Genomic DNA, 20,332 nt, shown 5'->3' with positions numbered 1-20,332 from the left:
GGCGGTCAGAACCACAGAGTGCAGAAAGACAGATTCAGATTTTGTTCAGTGTTATTTTATATGATAATGATCCATTAACATTATGATCCACTGCAACCTTATCTATGTATTGAATTGTTGTATTTTACGTTTTTAGATATTTTTAATGTTTCAAATATTTTACTTACAATGTTTTATATGTAGGTTGTCTCCCTTTTACATTTTTTAAATATTTATACATTATTTCATGTTCAGCCCTTTGAAACGACCAACAGTGATGGAAACGTTGCATACATTTTGCCCCTTTTCGATGAAGGCTTCGCCTGCATTGGTTTTTCGTGCACATGTGCTGCTTGACTTGATTCAGTTTGACCTTCAGGGTGTGTATTTAACTGGTACGCACTTGTCTTTAGAGCATCTGACAAAATGGTGGATAAACATTTTATTTCCTATAGATTCTTCACAGAAAAATGTTGTTATCCAAACGTAAACGTGAAGTAAAGCAGATCCATGCAGGTGCAAACAGCGACAGAGACGAGCTAAACTTCAAACCACAGAGATTCAGTTAGAAACTTAAAAACACCTTTTTCTTTGCTATCCTGCACAGACAGCCTTGGCTTTCCAGCGCAGAGTGGGTGTAGCCACATTTTAAAAAAACAGCATATACGTAGATAATTTTGGTGTAAAAATAAGATAAGAGTATCAGTCTTAAGGGAAAAATAATGTGACTGTGCCATGAGGACCCACCTCGTCCTTGTCTTCAGCCTGGATGAAGAGGGGAAGGGCAAAGCCCACCTGCGCCAGTTCAGTGATGCGGACCCGATACTCAGAGCTGTTGAAGTTCGGGGCGTTGTCGTTTTTGTCAATTAGCAGGATGGTAAAGGTGGTCATCACTGTTGCGTCTGATGGACTACGATCATCTTTCAACTCTGTGGCCTTGTAGAGAGCAGCGGAGGGAAGCGGTCATCACAGAGGGAGAGAGGAAAAGAGAGACATGAGATGCATTTGATTGCACCGAAAATGTCATTTTGGTCAGCACGCAATCTCAGCCAGGTATTTACAGCTGTTCATTTATTGGATCAAAAGGTGGCGGGACGGACTCAAGGCAATCATAGAAATAGGCTCAAAGTGAGGCCAAGAGAGGGCCAGCACATGTACATCCACACATACACATACATTCACACGTACACACAATGAGATTTAGGAGAAAGGAGTCCCATTGAGAAGACACAATTACACACTCGCTCTGTTTCTGGCTCCCGAAGATGTGAGACCTCTGAAATGAAAAAAATAGGTGAGCAAGATGGGAATGGGCAGCCGTGGTCTTTTATTGATGGAGGAGTGTCAAAGGCAATAGGAGAAGAGGCCAGGAACAACATGCTGGTCTCTGGGTAATCAAGGTAGTTTAGCCTCTCTCGTCCCAACGCCACTGAATCATTTGACCTCCACCTCCACACTCAGCACTATCTAAGCTGCCTGAAGTTGAGAAATTAGTTGTATTACTATGGCACACCGCAATCAATAGTAGCACCACCTAAGAAAGCACAAGAGGAGAGAGGGAGGGAAAATGCAGAGGGAAAAAATCCATATCTTATAAATACATTTTTGGGCGACATTTTTTCGTTTTCAGCACTTTCGCTTATTCTACTTTTCTTCTATGTAATTATTGATTTCAATTAAACAGATAGACTGAGACTGGAATATGTAAGCCAGAATCTTTTTTTGTATTAAACCTCAGAGACAGTTGTATCTCAATTGGTCTCTCATGTAAAAACGTCACGCAACCCATTTTTTTTATGAGCGATAATTGCAGCTGCATGAGTTCTCGTGAGGCCATTAGGTGCTCTTAAAGGCCATTTATTGTGCTGCACAGGTGCAACCGATTTGATTTGACATGCCATCAAATCCTTCCACTTTCAGGAGCACTTGGAAATCCATTTCATGCACTCCCTCACACCCTGTGGGAGCCACTCGGTGTACAATACTGGAAGAGAAGAAATGATGACAAAAAAAAGAAAGTATTGGAGTGGACAAGGTGGGAAGGCCGTGGGTTGGGCGAGAGGGCAGGACTAACATTCTAAAAAGGCAAGCGAGACAGACTTTAGGCTCAGCGGAGGGACGGAGGGATTCAGAGGCGGCACCTGCTTCAAACAGAAGAAAAAAGAACAAGAGGGAAGAACAAAGGAGCCTTCAGCACTGAGGACTCTAAATCCTGTTCCTTTATCTTGTCCTCCTCCGCTCCTCTTGTCCTCCGTGGCTACTGGTGGTTCACTGAACAAGCCTCTGAAGGGGACATTATCACAGAATCACAAACACAAATGCCTTCACTGACAAGCCCAATGATGGTACTTGAATTTGCTGGGGTCACATCTGCGCAGAGGCATATTGACAAAGCATCTGTAAACACATATGGTGCTGCAGGAGCTTGTGTTTAGTCAGTGTTAAGTCAAGTATTGACCTTGAAATCTTTGCTAATTACAGCTGTGTGTATTTCCTTCATGTGTCAGGCCCTCGCTCGTTCTTGGGTGAAAACAACCACTGGCAGTAAATACAAATTCCGAGGCTGTTGCCAGATTAAATGCATAAAATAGAATTTAAAAAACATATTGTTTTTAAGCTATTAGGAGCCCAAATCCTGTGGCCAGTCAGGTGAACAATTATCCTGAAAAAAAAGAGAGAAAGAAATATGGGTCCTTTCAGTCTGCCCCCATCAATGGACAACCCTGACATATACAACGATCTTATTTAATCTTCAGGGAATATCGCTCTGACATCTGTCACTTTTTATATTGTTAAGACACTTTATTTTGTGGTTTTGGTAATCTTTCACCCTCCCGTTTTGTTTTTAAAACTCCTGTAATTTCCAAGACTCTCAAACTTTATTATGAATAATTGTCAAACAGATGCACAGGTTTTGTATGCTTGTCTGACACAGGCCTCGTTCAAGATGCAGAAGCACGCGTCACACCTTCAGTTCAGTATTTTGCAGTCTCAGGTGAGATTTAAATAATAAATCCCAAGAGTGAGGTGGTAGGTCCGGCGCACGGACTGCGTGTCTCCATGCACACCTCTGAAACAACTGTGCCAATCACAGTCAAATGTGATAACCGCTCAGCAAACAGAAAAGATTTATCTCAGGAAATCAGGTTCACAGAATCATGACATGAACACACGACCACAAATCTGCACCCAAAGACAGAGGAGTATGATTTCCATCAGGGAATGAGAATGGGAATTAAAAATAAATGGATTTGGTGATGTTTGCATGGTGCCAACACATTATTTAGCAATAATTCTAATGTATATCACCTTGTACATGGTCAAATAGATGAGAAATTAATGTTATACAACACTGTTTGTACTGCGATGTGTTTCAAGGATAGAATGACAGCCCTGGTATCTGAACGTCTCCTGCATAAAAAAGCAGAATACTGAGTAACCGACCAGTCTGACATTTGTAGAGGTCTGTATGGTTATAATGTAGTAGCTGGTCGTGCATAACAGCACTACGTTCTGGTGCAGCAATTTCCAGGATATTAACATATTCTGCTGCCTTCAAGTTGGGCAGGAATTTCATGAACTGAAGGAGAAGTGTTTCATAGAGTATACAGCAGCGGTGGACAGCAGATTAAACATATCCTGCATCTCCAGATACGGCCTTATTTGAGTCAACAGAAGAGGAAAACATTTTGCTTTTAGCTTCACTTCCTAGGTTACTTTATGCTGTTCACAAGGTTCATTATTAGAAGGTAGGTCAGCTCAATTTACGTGAATTAATAACATTAAAATACCCTCTGCTCCTGGTGGTTTTTCGACTGCACAGACTGCTGAACCAAACTCCATTCTAAAAACAGGTGTTTTATGAAAGGAACACACTTTTTCACATCAAAAACGTTTGTTACACCATTATTAAGACTCTTTTTTGATTCACTTCTATCTACAGGCACAATCAGCACATGCGTCATTTACTCAGTGACAGTGCTCGTTTTCACCCAAAGGGTGGCGTGGTTGTTCTCACGACGGGGACATGATGTATAGCTGCTCTCATCCGAAGTACAAGCCGGGGTGAAGTACTGCATTTAGCTGGTCTTTTGAGGCTATATCAAACCCAGACGCTTCATTGATTTAATATACTATGATATCAAAGCTCTGTCTTGATCCACCGGTGAAAAAGACTTTCGATTCCTTCTCTGGGCTGCGACAGTACCCCCCCCCCCCCCCCCCAAAATGCCTCCCGATCAGCAGCTCACCTTGACAGTGAGAGTGAATCCTGCTGAGTAGAGTGGGTTTTCTCTGTCCAGCTGCCCATTCACTGTCAGGGACCCACTGATGTAGTCCAGGGCGAAAACACTGTTGGTGTTCCCTGGAAGGTGAGAGAGAGGCAGAGACAGAGACAGAGATAAGAAAGTCAGAGGGACAAACGCAACTGGCGTTGTGGATAATTCAACATAACCTCTGGGATGCATCCAGGAGCCTCTGAGAGGGAAGGCGGTGGATGAGCTATGTGCATGTTTCTGTTTCATGCAATATGGATGCAGCTTTTGTCTCTCACCCTGCCTTAGGCTGACCCAGCACCTCCAACCTGTCCACAGCCTGCCTCTCCTGCATCCCTTTGTTTCATCTGTCACTGTCTGCATGACTTTCACTGCTTCTGCTTCTTCATCAGCTTCACTTCTTTACTGGATGTATGCTCGGGTTATTGCCAGTTCACGCTCATTGAATTCAAGTTGCATCGTGTATCTATTACAGCTCAATTTTAATTCACGACATGATAACTCTGTCAATAAGGTTTGATGAGAGGACAGCAAATACATACACATCAGCTCATAACTTAATCGCAGGGGTGGAAGAAACAAATTACTCATGATACATTAGCAAAGCATACCACTGTTCCCGCCCAGGGCCTCAATCACCTTTCTGCTTACATCAGACCACATGCTAAGAAGTGTTGTTTAATTGAGGCAGGTAAATTCCTTGGTCAGATCCACACTGCAAAAACAGCACCACTAGAGAGAAGCAAATATTCTTAAATACACTAAAACTGTCTCATTTTAAAGAAAAAAATGCTAATGGGGTAAGACAATTTTGCTCGGCTAGAATTCTTAAAACTAGCTCATAAATATAGAAAGTTAAATGCCGCAGTGGGCCTTAAAACTAGAAAAATATATTTCACCTATTAAAGAAAAACTGAGAAATTTGGTCTCTTCAAAGAGCTGACTTCTATCTTAATTTAAGATTTACAGTTTGCAAAACAGCTTATAACAAGATGCTTTTTCTTGAACTTCAATATTTTGGTTTTGTCACTGAGCTGACTTAAAGAATCTAAAAAAAAAAACCTTATAAAAAGACACAATTTCTTCAAAAGGCAAGATAAAACAAATGACTGTAGTAAATGAGTCCTTCATTCAGGGACGGAGTGAATGTGTGAGAGACAACAGAGAGAGAGTTAAACTTGGTGACATACAGTTTGCTGGACATACAGTTTTCTGGAAGTAAGAAAGGTTTTTATATCTTCATATCTGATCCTGCTGAACCAAATGCATCCTTGCACTGTGACTCTGTAGTTTGAATTCAGATCTGAAAATGTCTCTAGAAACTCCCGTGAGATCTGTTATCTTACATGCATTTTTCAAATAGACCATGCAACTATAATATGTTAATGAGCCATGCAGTTTGTGTTTAGCACTGCCATTTCTATTTTGCTGTATGTGTGATGTGTAGACCAGATCACTGTTCTCTTAATAAAGTGAAATATGAAGCAGAAGGTTCTGTTCTCTGTAGAGTCTGATGCGCCCACGCTCACTGACAGGGAACAAAAATAGATTAATTCAAGCTGTAATTGGTGTCATTTCATAAAGTTATTAAATTGAGAAGATGTGGAAAAGGTCTTACTCTTAATGTAAGAAAAATAATCTTGTTCCTCTGCTGGGATTTTATGCAAACAATTGTTGTAGCATGTTATTGGTTAAATATAGCTCAATATTAGTTGTAATACCTCATTAAGATAAAGTCAGATATATTTTTTTACTTACTCATTCAGCCACTAATATCATCCAGGCTGGACTACTGCAGCTAACTCTACCTAGGCATCTTCCAGGCTTTTATTTCCTGCTTACAGCTTGTTCAAAATGCTGCTGCCCGGTTATTAACAAGGTCCACGAAACATCATCTCATCCCTCCCATCCTTGCATCTTTACACTGGCTCCCCGTTCACTTCGGGATAAACTTCAAAATCCATCTGCTTGTTTACAAATCTCTCCATGGTCTCATCCCTACATATATCTCTGAACTTCTCACCCCTTACAGCACTACCAGACCCCTCAGATCCTCCAACCATGGCATGCTGGTGGTGTCCCATTCATTAAAAAAAAAAGGCAGGGGACAGGGATTTTTCTGTAGTGGCTCCTCTGGAATAATCAATCAGACCATTAGACAGGCTGAGGCTGTTGATGTTCTAAAAAAGCACCTTAACACCCACTTTAACTCTCTGGATTTTAATTGAGTTTAAGTTGTTTTAATGTATTTATTAGGTTTTACACTGTGGCTGAACTAATCTCTATTTTCGTCTTACCTTGAATTTTTTTTAATTGCAACATAACATAACATTTGTTATGCACATACAGTACAAGTCCTTATGCATATGTATGTGGGTCCTTATATCTTTTGAGAAGGACTTTGGTGCAAATCCTGCTTGCTTCCTGCTTACTCTTTAAAGTGCTATATAAATGATGAACTTGAAACTCACTGTACTTAAGTAATTTTTTAGGGGACTTTTTTCAAGTTTGTAATTATAGTCTTTCTTAAGTATAAATTACACTCCATAAACCACTTTACTTCTTTTAAAACCATAAATCACTTTTGACAAGGCCCACAATTTGAATTAATATCCAAACCTTTCATCTGCATTCCTGCAGCCATGAAGGCTATCTGATCACAAACAGGCCTATGAAAACCACGACATACGGACAGAAAAAAGCTCAGCAACAGGCAGAGGAGACCACGACCACTGACCAGAACAGTGCAAGAGTTGTAAATAATTTAGACTGAAGATTTGGACACACAGAAGCCACTGTGATTGAATGCCTGCTATTGATAAACTAACTATAACTCTGAGAATAATAACCCTCTTTTGGTTTTATTTAAGTAGTTTAAGTAAGTAGTTTTACTTGTAGTGAAACTTGGATAAAATTCAACCTTTAAACAAGCCGAGCTCCTGCTGAAAAAAAAAAATTCCGCCCCAAACTCTTAAACTTAAGACACATATTTAAAGCTGAAGACAAGAAGACTGCACAGAGGACTGACTGAGTGCTACGTTAGCAGACTGCACATTTCTCATGTGAACTACCACACTTCACACGGGCAGATGAATTGCAATGACTTTGTTATAGCCTGTACACTCCTTCAAAGAGGGGCATTTCAAATTATGAGCGCTGCACTGTTCCCATTAACACGTTCAAGTGTGCCTGGTGTTCTCTATTCACTTCAATTACACAGGTTAAAATATTAGACTGAGACCCACTTGAGCCCTCCTCTCATATTTTCTTATTCCCTCTCTTGCTTTTCAAATTACCGTCCCTTTCATTAACTTTCTCACCTCTCTGACACTCCTCTTTGACTCCCTCAGTCTTGCTCTCTCTCAGGCATCTTGTGGTTGTGGCTGTTGCCTGCTAATTATACCCAGCAGATGGAGACAACAAATGAAAATACCCCCCCCAACGCCCTCACCTCTCCACTGTGAATGCCCCTGCTCTGCATTGGCCGGTGTCTCCCACCCACCCATCCACCCACTGTACACACATTCCCAGATGAATCATCACTCATTCAAAAAATTTCTGCACACTTTCGCTGCGATTCTTTGTGCCTGCCACATGTGCTGCACAAAACCCGAAGAAGCCCCTGTGCGATGTCTAGATAGAGGCACTTCATACATGTGAATGTTATCAGATGCTCAGTCAAGTCCACCTGGAACTAATTCACTTATGCCTTGTTAATACAGACAGCTCTTACCCGCTGACAGCACAGCAACTCTCTGTGCTGCCATATGTTTAACAGGATAATCTCTGGATGAAAAACATGCTCAGTGAAATCATTCTCCATCCATGTAAAAGCAGCAAAATGTGTTAGTATATACACACCACAAATACCAGGTTGAATACAGTGCTTGAATCTCCAACAAGAGACGGGGGATGTTTTTGAAAGGAAACCATAAAATACATGAGAAACCTACTGTAATATCTAGAGAATAAAATGTCATAAAATTGCTAAAGCATCATAAAAGCATCTCACCAACATCTGAAAGTGCACACTCAGATTACAGTCTGATACCTTATGCTGTTGCTCATATCACAGGCAGTAGAACCAAATAGTTGAATCATCAGAAAACCAGTACTTTACAGATTTTGAGGGAATTTCTTCTTGACACAAATATTCACTTGAATTCAAAGATTTACTGATTAGATTTTGGTAGTCAAAGGTCAAAGACCAAAGACCAAGATCACAGTGACCTAACTAAACACATTTCTGGCCTCAAGACTACATACGCTAAATATCTAACAGGATATTCATAGGATAGGATTTTCAGCTCCCAGCTGACTTCTCGCTCTTCTTAACCGGCCACTAGGGGCTGTGAGTGATCAACAGCTGCTTCAGTCTGAAACCTTGATTCAGTAGTTCAGTTTAAACTTATGTGGGGATCATATTTACGTTGGCTGAAACTTCTGCTGGCAGCACCTACCAGTTGTGGTAGCATTGCAGTAGGTGCTTCACCATCTGTTGGCTGGTGAGGATCTGCACTCTACTGAATGCACTCATCTAGTTTGATGTGAGGAGGTTAGTCACACGCTGAGTTCTTAGTTAGTAATCTCGCATACTATACAAGTGCATATTTGTTCAATAAAAAATAAACAAACTAGACTGAAATGATCTAAATTTACTGGCAGAGAGGCAAAACTTCCCCTGTAAAGTTAACATCTCTCTCTGAGCTCTTGAAGCGTAACTCCTTGACAGCTTGGTCTTCATAGATTCAACCAATTAGCTTTTTATGGCTGACCATAAAATTATTTTGCTTCTTTTTCAATAGACAGGCTACTGCATTGGAATGTGTAACAACTACTAAGCCTTTTCAACCGAATAAAGCTTAATGTCAGTATAAAGTTCATGCACCCTATGAGATATGGGAGTCAGAATTAATGTTTTTTGCAGGTTCCTCTTATTTTATTTGCAAATTAAAAATGATCATTTTCAATATCAGTCAATATCAATATCAAAATCCAACATGCCTCCAGATAACATGATTCACACGTGTATTTCACAATACTTCTTTGTAAGTAGAGCACACTATGAACCTTGAGCTGCACTTTGAGGGATTAAGAATCACTCACTTTCAGATAGTTTTAGTAATAGCTGAGGTCTAGGCTCCAGAGAAACATGGTCAGATGGTAAGTCTACAGTACACAACGGCTAAGGTCAACAGATTAACCTGTGCCTGTGTTCCCCGCTCGCTGCTCTGTTCTTGCCCTGTACCTAGTCTGGAATGGAGAGGAGGGAAGCTACAGAACAAAGCTCACAGAGGGGGCGTGGAGGAGAGGAGGCAGGCCAGCAGAGAGAGCAGAGCCCTTGGGTAATTAGCCTGGATTGAGGCCAAAAGGTGCAGGAAGGGAGGGAGGTAGAAGTGAGAAAAACTACTGCTGATTATATCCATGTTACATAATATCTTTAATTGTGGGACCTGAGAAAAGAGTGTAAATAATCACAGAGTGATTGGTGATAGAGAGAGCAAAGCAAAATGACTCAGAGAAATACATTATTTTCTGATTCTTTAACAGTTACATTCTAAACCACAAAAAAATAGGCCCACATCTATGCACAACGTCAGATTTTATGTGCATGCAGCTAAAGCGATCCTCAGTCTGCTCTGCCTTGACTGGAAATACTCTGCATGGTTCAGGTGAGGGGCGGCACCTGCAGAGCGTGCAGGAGGAGGAGGAGGAGGACACATCCATAATGATGTTTTTGCGTTGACAAATACAAAACAAATCTAAAAAAAATCATTTTCAGAGAAGCAGAGATCAGCTGACTCATATCTGTAGGACAGACACTTTGTGGTGCACTACTTGCAGAATTCACACTTTTACTTTTCTGACTGTAATCTTGTGATTTCTGAATGTAATCTGGTGTTTTCACATCACAGATGACAAAGAAGAAGACATTAAAATGTGAAGTGAAAATATATGACTTGTAGGCAGATAGTTTGTTTGAAAACAAAACAAATGAAATGAATGCGAGTGGATACAGACGAGCATCTGCACACCGTGCAGCATCATCCACACGCCTACCCGCTCGCTCCAGACACCGAGCTGCTCTGTTCACACATGAGGCTCACCCAGACTTTGGATGAGGGAGCTGCAGGGTTAAATCCGGGCCAATTAATGTGGACTTTTGTATTCACACATGCAGCTCCTCCAGGTAGTTCTGGATAGTCAAAGGGGTTTTTGTGTTTAAAACTCTTTCTGCAGCTCTCAGAAGAGAAAGGAGATGGAAAATGCGCTTGCTAGGTTTTTATTCTAACCTCAAAACCTGCACGCTGTACTGGCTGAGGGCTACACATCACTGCCAAACAGGCTGAAGCTCCGAAACATCCTCAGCACAGGGGAATAGGAGAAAACATGGAAACACAGGCAGAGGAGAGGGTCTGCAGAGGGTCTCTGCAGATACAGACACCATGCACTTCTAGTGGGTCATGAATTAGAGGGATTATGTTTATCAAAGTCTACACATTTTTTAAGAAAAATGGTGTGTATTATGGCATTAAAAGTACTGCATAATTATTGGTCAGGACCAACTGTGCCTCATAAGCCATCGAGTCAGTTTCATTTTCTGAATATACACCTAAGGTTAAGGTTTGGTTAGGCTTAAGCTCAAATGGCACTTTTTTAAGGTTAGGAAAGGATCATAAATTTGCTAAAATTAGTACTTTGTTAAATTTATGGGATCTTTGTTGACATAGTTACAATAATAAACACCTGTTTAAGGTTAGAGAACAGCCATTGTTAAAAGCAACCAGTGTTAACTTTTGGGAGGAAACATGAAATGAACTGTAGTGAAGTCCGACATTTTGTTGACTTTGTGAATTTATTCCTGCAGCAGCTTGAAGGCTTTTCCGCTTGAATGTGAATGTACTGTATGTTCTGTTTGGCCATTTGCTGAAACCTCTAATGCTATTTTTCATAGGAGGACAGTCTCACAATTTGGGTAGCAGAAAATGAACACTCCGAGAAACAGGAAGATAATGAAACAGGGGATCAATAAGATTGAATGTTGCAAAAATAGGACCCTATGTAATCAATGTAATAATCCTACAGTAACTGCTTTGGTGAAGTTGCTTATTATGAGTATCAGTTGTAAAAGTGAACTTGAGAAAAAAAAAACATACGCCAACAAAAATAAGCTGACAAACTGCAAAATATTTTTTGGCCTGGATGGGAGGCGCAGGCATGATGTTAATAACAATTTGTGGTGGTGGGAGGTAACGTGCATCAGGGACTCAGACCCACTCAGTGTGGGCATCATGCCTCTAAATTGGTTTGTCAGCTTCAGTGGCCTGACTTGCATGCCAATCCACTCCGACAGCCGCTCCTTACCCGGACGACTGGGCACTCACCTGGCCAAGCAAAGGCTGGCGCTGTACACAAACACACACACCTGCACAAGCACACAAGTGGTGTGGAGTAATGTACATGCGCACAGTAACAGCAGAGCGTCGGTTCTACTCTCTGTTTGCATCCAGTAAAGAGGCTCCGATTCACTGCTTCGGGTTCCACAGAACGGCCTTCCACCTCAGTCCCGCTGTGTGTCGAGCTTGACCAGAGAGACAGACTGAAATTACACAGAGTGACTCACAGGTCCCACTGAGAGGAAAATATAATCATATTCTAATTGCTGATAGAAAGTGTTCTCCAGTGATCTGCCAGGACACTGTGATTAGACCCCCAGGGGGTGAAAATGGCTGCACACAAATATGCGCGCACTCAAATTCAGCACAAATAAATGCACACTTCCAATTTCCATTTCATATTCATATTGAGTGTTGGTGTTTCACGTGTGTGTGTTAACGCATAGGTGTTTCAGCTCTGAATTCTTATGTAGATGTAGTGAAAGTGTGTGTTTGTGTGTGTGCATGTGGTGCTAACTGGCAGAGTTTGATTCTATGATGTGAGACTCCGGGGGATTAGCCATGCTCTCACATTACCGACAGTACTGGACTGGAAAATGAGAAACCATGCCATGATTTTGTCTAGTGTGGAGTACACACTCAAATGCACTCACACACGCACACCTAAATAAATGTCCACGAGCGTGCACGCACACACAAACAGCCATTATTTCCTTGTGGTGCAAATTTAGTATGTGCGCAATAGCTTCAATAGCTAGTTGTACAATTACAAGATAAAAGTAATTCAAGTAATTTGCCACTTTGAATAATCTCAGCATTACCAAAGCACGGGTGTGGATTTCATATCATCTATTGACAAACACATTTGAATTCTTGTGTCACGAACAATGAAGTGAAGGCTCATTTACTGAGAACAGTTTCCTCATTGAAATTCTCTCCTCCACTTACAAAGAGCACCAGGGTGAGTGCAGAGACAGAGGGGGAAAAATAGGGAGGCTAGAGACGGGAGAGACAGAGTGTATTGAGTTACAAAAAGTAAAAAACATACATGTGTAGTTATTATGAGGGGATCGCCCAAGAGAACAGAAGAAATAAGGCATTTGATCTGATGAGTTCAATCGGATGTGCGACAAGTGGATGACAATGACTTTCTCCAAGCAATACGCTTTTGAGGACAGCCAAAGCAGGAGTTCTCCAAGTGTAATCACCATGACTAAGCCAGTGACAACTGTTTTCTCTAGTTTGTGACAACACCATGGGGGCGCTGGAACATTCTAGTAATGTGATATGGCATGCAGCCAGTGCTCAGTGTCTTGGGGCTAAGATTTTGTGTACTTTGCTAAATGTACACAAATTAGTGTCACTTTTAAGGATTACGCCTACAGGCAAATCATGTTGATGATGAGGTTTTAGTTATTGTCTTCAAACTATTCTCACTTCTAAATCTAAATGAACAGCTTCTCACATACACTGACTTTCTTGTGCACATGCTCATGTGCGCATCTGTGACACACACCCCTCAGTGTGTGACAGCTACCAGCGCATATGTACGTGTTTTTGTGTGTGTGATGCGGAGTGATAATGGCCCTGTGGGTGTCTTGCCATTGGCAGACAAGCTGCATTTCATGAATACTCAATGAACCAGTTTCTTCAAAAGTTTTTCTTCAAAAATAAGGTTCAAGGACAAATATCATACAACGCATGGTGGATGAAAGCAACGTCCTTTTTTGCTCAGGTGTCACACTCTGTGTGTTTGACGCAGCTGGTTAAATGCGATTCTACGAGGTCCTGATGCCGCAGCTTTGACTCGCAGCTCCACCAGCTGCATCTTGAGGAGTTCCTCTTGATCAGGCTCCCTTACATTTCCCTTGAGCTTGGAACAGAGAACGGCTACCTCCACCTTGTGACAAAACGGAGCCTGCTTTTTCAAATACCAGCAAAGAGAGTCACTGCATGGAACACAGCTCCAGTGGAGACTGTTGTCATCATGGTGCCCGGTGCCCTGATTCTCCAAACTGGCATCAACACTTTATTTCATATACGATGATCTTAAAAACATGTGTCCAACGACAGATGGCCGGTGTTATGATGGCAAGAATTTTATTGGAACTGAATAGGGAAGAATTTTTTGTTGAGATACATTTTTTTCCAGTACTAATCCATTTCGATAAGTGAAATTGGATATCTGCAGATACCAACAACCTAACACATTACAAGTTGTGCTATAACACTTTGGTTACATGCTTAAAATTGCATCATTCTACATTCATAATAAACCATCACACTATGGAACTGGGTCAGGGACTAAAGACTTCAGTCCAATATCTTTAGAAGTAATGGAGCAAACAAACTGCAGTTTATGAATGTGTTTTAAGAAAGAAAATTATTAAGAAATAAAGAAAAACATCTGACACATCCTTTGTTTGTTTGGGCTAATGTGTGTGGGCACGGCAGGCAGTGGACTAAACCACCGTGCATCATATAATAGGGGAGGCAATCTTTCTAAAATTGCAAACACATGATTTTCATCTATAAGTAGCACAATTATAGTATGTAAAATGATTATGTTCACAATGATATGTTTGTCAGAACGAGGGGGGTCAAGAGACCCCTGTTCCCCCCCTGTAATATCCACCCTTGAATCAGCCAACATGGCCAATTGTGTTTACAGGCAACTCCAGCAAAAAGCAGTGATGTAGGTTGCAGCACTGATGCCCTCCCCTCCCTCAGCCTGGGGGGTTTATAAGTATCAATCTTATCATGCAGAAACACACATCAGGTCGTGTGGAAAGACGTTTTCAGAGGGACTTGGGAAAATAGTGAAAATAATGATTGTTCTATTGGAAAGCTACAGGAGGATGTAAAAACTTCAAAATATAAAAAATAATGGATCCACACTTTAATAGAACGCCAGTCCAGTCTAGAGGTCCGCTATTTGCACATGGGAGGTGAAACGATTTTGAAGGTTTATGTTTTGGGCCACAAATATGCAACTTAATATCTAACCCATTCTCTCTAATGGTCCACTTATTATGGTACTTACTTAGAACGAACCGCACTACAGATTCCTGAGTGCTTCCTCCGTTGACTTCAGCTCCAGGTACCACAGTAAAGGCTAAACTAATTCTCAAGCTGGTCACAGACAAAAGTATCGATCCACAGTCTTCAGGTCTCATGGAAAATAATCAAACTCAGCGCTATTGATTTCTGGCTTTGATCTGTCAGCTCAAGGTGTCACATTTTCTCTTTTCAACCGAGCATTGTGCTGGCAGTGTAGTCTTATCTCTTCACCTCTGTGTGTGTGTGTGTGTGTGTGTGTGTGTGTGTGTGTGAGAGAGAGCATGTGTGAGAATTTTTGTCTGCGTCTCGGAGAGTAGACTACAGTACTCGGGATTTACCTTCCTATCTGATATTTTTCTGCAGTCTGCTAGACGATACAAACTCTGTTTCTGCACACTCTGTAGAAAACAACAGCTGGCTGGAAGACAGCAGCGGAGGAAATTGGGTTTGACATCTGGAAATGTGCTTGTTCAGAAGCAGATAGCTTAGGATAACATTTCTCAAAGCCAGCAGCATCCCCTTTATCCCGTAGATAAATGAAAATAAAGGAGTACCTCTAACACCAATAGATAAAGCTGAAATATATATGTTAGGGATGTAATGTTGCTCAAAAAATTTATTTTGAGAGGACAACAACCAATGTGTAAGAAAGGGCAGAACAGAGGAACCTGTCTGAATATATATATATATATATATATATATATATACATATATATATATATGCATATTTAAATTACTGTGGTGATGTGATGCCTACCACTGGGTTGGGCTAAACACAGGACGAGTCAGAAACACAGCCTCTGATTGGTTGACATTGAACCCAAGGCATCATGGGATTGTCAGCAGGCAGCTAAAGACATGCTAACAACATGCTTCTACTTAACCTCCAAAAAAAAAGACTGTAGTTTATGGTTTGAGTACAGTACAAAACTTCTGAAAGTAGTATGATCACACTGGAACCAGCATTGTAAAAGTACAGTGCTAACATTAGCATTCGCTCGTTAGCCTCTCCTGCTCAGCCTACCTCAGGGCTAACCCTTCTCTTCTCCCGCAGTTGGGAAACATCAGGCGAGACTGTTCTTGATCTTGAGAAGCTGCAGCATTTATTAACTGATCCACCATAACCTGATCTGTATATTTATCGCCAGACTGTCAGCTTATTCACTCCCTCACGTGCATATTATGCACTGCCCTGTTCCTTAAAGGAGCTACACTATGGTAAAGCCAGTGTTTAGCATAGTTGGGAGGATTATGCTTTTTCACTGCAGTCACAAACAATCCATACCATCACTCCGTGTTCTGCGAGGTAAAAGTGAATGACTTTGCCTATGGAGTTTGACTGATATGGAGAGAGTGATATTTGGCTTGTATAAGGGCAGTTTCCTGTCAGAAAGGCTGTTTGGTGGCAAGTAAAGGGGTGAAAATCTTCTAAATATAGCTAACATTTAAACTGATGCTAATTTTTTGGGGTGGGCCTTTTCTAAGGGTGTAAAATACTCTTTGTTGCTGATCCTGTTGACAGCAGTTCATTGCTTAGCTTCCATGCTGGTGCACCTCTCTGCTTCTCTAATCTGCATCTAATACGGTGACTATTGATAAGTGCCTCATAAAGCCCCATGTCAGATAATCCAAACTATCCTTTAAGTGCTTGTAACTGTGGGACATGGGCTGACAGAAGAAACCTTTATTATTTTGGATTAAATTTAATGAATAAAGATAGAAGCGATCAAATGAGGAAACTGACTGTATGAGACCTGTATCATAGCCCAGCGAGGTTTGGACTTGATTGTGAACACGACTGCTAGACCCTACAAGAGTCAGCTAGACTTCGGATTGTGTTGTGATCAGTGTCCCGCAGACTATCTGCCTTCTCTAAGAGATTACATAGCAACAGGCAGCGGAGAGCCTCAGAGCGTCTAATTGAAAACCCGAAGAAATCCCAGCGATGCGGCTGTCACAATAAGACCTCCCCATAGAATAACAGGTATTAGCCTTGTCCATATTACAGCATGGCTGCTGATACGAGTTAGGTAGTATGGAATCAAAGCATCGGGGTGTAGCAGTACCGAAGGATAGAGATACGTGTGGAAAGGCAGACGAGGGGAAATAATCGCCTTTGCTACTTATCAGTCTGCCCAGGCGGGAAATGGTGTGGCCATACCTGTCTGACCCGTATGCTTAGAAGGAGGCTGGAAGACAAGGCCAGTCATTTCCCACTGCAGTGGACGGGGTCATCTGTCTCACTCCTGTGGCAGGGGCAGACGGGGTGCTCATATGCTCCCCGAGAGAAAGGCCGCAGAAATCGGTGAATGCCTGTGGCTACACTGTGTCTGTTTGCGGTCTCACTCCGCAGCCTCTGACAAACTTGAAAATAGTGTAAGATTTTTTTTTTTAGCAAATAGAAAAATTGAGTTATCATCTTTTATCAATTTAGACAATTATTCTGCTTGGGTTGCTGCAAATTAAAATCCAATGCAGTCAGGCAAGAGAATGTGAGAACTAGGAGTTGGCTGGCATTGTGACAATTTCTTTGCTGCAGTTTTCCAACACGGAGACGGTGCAATGAGAGAGGAGGAATCGTCCAAAAGGAAAGAAAAGGGTAGAGATGGAAAAGGGCTTAAGATGGGATTAGTTGTGCTTGCGTGTGACAAAAGAGATAGAAACAAGCGCACACAGATAAACAACAGGCTGATATGAAAGGCTTGGGGGATGTCCTTTCATTCTGTGAGACGCTAGGCTGATTTTTATTCTGCTTGTTCTTACACTATCATTAAAGCACAGTGGAGAGGCTACACAAACTTTACATGAGGGTTTAACTCATGTCCGAACAGACAGCAGCACTCTTAGACAAGACGTGCTGGCCTCGAGGTCTCTGTGATAAAAACCACAGAGGTAAAGTTTACATCCACTGGGGTAAATATTGAGTATTTTCATATTTCTCAAAGAATCGTAGTCTGTCTTGCTGTCCTTTTTTACTTCTTCCTTTATCCCTCTGTGTGTGTGCGAAGGGGGTGGTGTCCACGTATGCACACACAAGAGTGTATTGTGCAGACGTTGTGCCAGAGTGCGTCCATCTGGGCTCTGGAGTGTCAGTCCCTCAGGTCATTGGCATCAGTGAGACTGACCGAAGCTGTCTGTGCTCCTGCCTTGGTCGTCCTCGGGGGTTGACTGGAAATAATGGCTGATGTTTTGGGATTCTTGGCTGCTAGACTTGTTGGCCAAAAGCTAAAGTGCAACACAAGGCATATGTGAAGAAAAGCTCATTTACTTTTGTGTTTTTTTTCCTTAAACATTCACCATGCTGATATATCTGTACAAAAAATGCATCTTATTATATTATTATATATTACACTAATTTTTTTTACACTCAGGTGAGCTGGGGAGTTTATTTCAGACTCTGTTAATTGTTCAAAAACATGTGACAACCCGGTTCAAAATGGAGATCATGCAGGTATAAGATGAATGGCACGTTAAGAAAAAAAAGTCATTTAATATTCCCATCAGTGACTGGAGACATAGCAACCAGTGAAACAAGACTGAGCAAGCAGATATTTGATTCCCTGAGTGCATGGTTGCTACTCAAAACAGACACCAGAACACCTGGCGAATTCTTCGGCTGTCCTCCCTGCATTCCCTAATGGACCAATTACCAGCATGAACCTAGAACAAATTTTTTATTTTTTATTTTTTAACAGGACTAAAATGCCCATTTAGATCACACAGAGCAAGTGTAAAAAGCATCTCTTGATATAATCTCGCCGGTGGCCAAATTAGACCGACTCACATCCCATTTTTGCTCCAAAGAAAATGTGGAGTCATTTTAGGTGAGAGTCTCACATCAGGGGAAGTGCATTTGGATTTTATCACATATCAAATATTTGGCCAAACATTATTAGTACCAGGAGAGAGCTGGGTAATAATGATTATTGCCAGAGCACCTCCATAACTTCTGTCCGATCAATAATGATTTGTCAGTGACTCTGCACAGCTTTCGCACATAAAAGGGCTTGCAGAAATTACAAATTCATTCATCACTACAATCTCTCAGAGCCATGATTTAATTTCAGTCCAGCATGCCTCTCAGCAGTCTGAGCCTTACTAACATGATTACTGGCGGATTAGAAGTGAGGAAACTATTATTTTTTATCTTGTTTGTTTAAATGGTTTTGCAAACACACATCACATGGTTAATTCTGCTTTTAAGCTGGTCTTTGATAATCATGCTGTAAATCACAAGTGAGACTAGCGTCATCATTAAGTATTAAATGCACATTTGGATGTCACTGTTATTGCAGCATCTATCGATGAGTCTTAGGTGATTTAATCAATATCACCTCTCCAATGTGTGCCTGTTTAAGTTTGTTTAGGGCAACAACCACTAAAGGCATGTAATAAAATCCTAATTTTCATTATCAGTGGTGGAAGTCATTGTTATTGTTGGAGCATTTTGGGTGAGAAAATACAAAAAGGGGACAGAAATGCACAACAGAGGTGCAAAGTACACATATGAGGCTTTTACGTCTTTTAACGTGCCGCGTGTTTTGACACTCAGTTCATATCTCTGCAGGAGAGCAGAGAGGAAGAGGTTTTTAAAAGTCTCTGTGTGTTCAGCTCTCGGTGCCTCTGTAGCTTCTAACCGAATCTCTGTGGTTTGAAGTTTAGTTTCTTTTCTGCCTCACTGTTTGTACGATCAGGTTTTGGCTTTATTTTTGTTTCATGTCACTTTTAGCCGTATAGGAGTTGTTTCTGATTTAGCTACTTCATAATAAAAGCTTTTGAATAACTAAATAACTTTTATTATTAAGAATGTATAAGTTATGCTCATCTACAGTTCAAAGTTGCACCTTTGATTTTTTTTTTTGTGTGTGTTTCTAAAACTCAAAGATTCAAGTTTATCTAAAGAAGAAACAAAGCATTATTAGTTGGTAAAACTTTTTTTTTAAACTTAAGAGGTTGAAATCTGCCTTGATGCTCGAAATAATAAAATAAAAATACCCTAAAATGCATTAAAACTAAGGTAACAAGCCTATTTTGAAAGGGTATGGAGTAGAAAGTGCATATATTTGTTAAAATGTAGGGAGTAAAAGTAAAAAGTTGTCAGAAAAATAAATAAAAATACCTGAAAAATCTACTTAAGTACAATATTTGTACGTCGCTCTTTGGTGAGAGCTTTTTAAATCTAATGAGACCAGTAGGTCAAAGGTCCAATAAGTGATACATCGCACCCTGTGGACCAGAGATTTAGCATCAGAACCGCCCCTCTGAATCTCCACCATCACGACAAACAATAACAACTGCAACATTGGCGGCAGAACACGGCTGTGATGGTATCTCTTACAAAAATCAAATCCCAGATTCGCCCTCTGATTGGAGGAGGGAGAGGAAATCCTCATCTTGAGTCCCACAATCATTAGCATAAATCACAGCTGCAATTAAAACCTCGTTTATCTTAATTACTGAACTAATGAGACGAGTCCCGCAGGAGTGAGCCGCACTCTCTGAGGACACTCGGGGCGAGGAGCGGGAAGGCAAGGGAGGTGTTGCGCGGAGTCGCACTTAAGTCTGCAAACAAGCGCGCCCTCGCACTAATCTGACTGCAGCAGGGCACATGAGCCCGGATAG

General features: G+C 41.2%; 1 protein-coding gene across 1 annotated transcript in view; it reads right to left on the bottom strand.

Annotated features, from left to right (window-relative positions):
- Positions 1–20,332, bottom strand: part of LOC146315238 (cadherin-23-like) — a 149,880-nt gene that overhangs the window by 38,657 nt on the left and 90,891 nt on the right. The window contains exons 10-11 of the mRNA XM_084736542.1: positions 4,230–4,342; positions 727–915 (exon numbers count right to left, since the gene is read on the bottom strand). Coding sequence (XP_084592668.1) covers positions 727–915; positions 4,230–4,342 — 302 coding nt within the window. The remainder of the gene's footprint in view (positions 1–726; positions 916–4,229; positions 4,343–20,332) is intronic.

Source organism: Lutjanus erythropterus, chromosome 14 (assembly GCF_056507025.1).
Source record: "Lutjanus erythropterus isolate fLutEry1 chromosome 14, fLutEry1.hap2, whole genome shotgun sequence".
NCBI classification, from domain to species: Eukaryota; Metazoa; Chordata; class Actinopteri; order Lutjaniformes; family Lutjanidae; genus Lutjanus; species Lutjanus erythropterus.
Note: the sequence above shows the minus strand (reverse complement) of the source record. Positions and strands in the feature narration are given on the sequence as shown.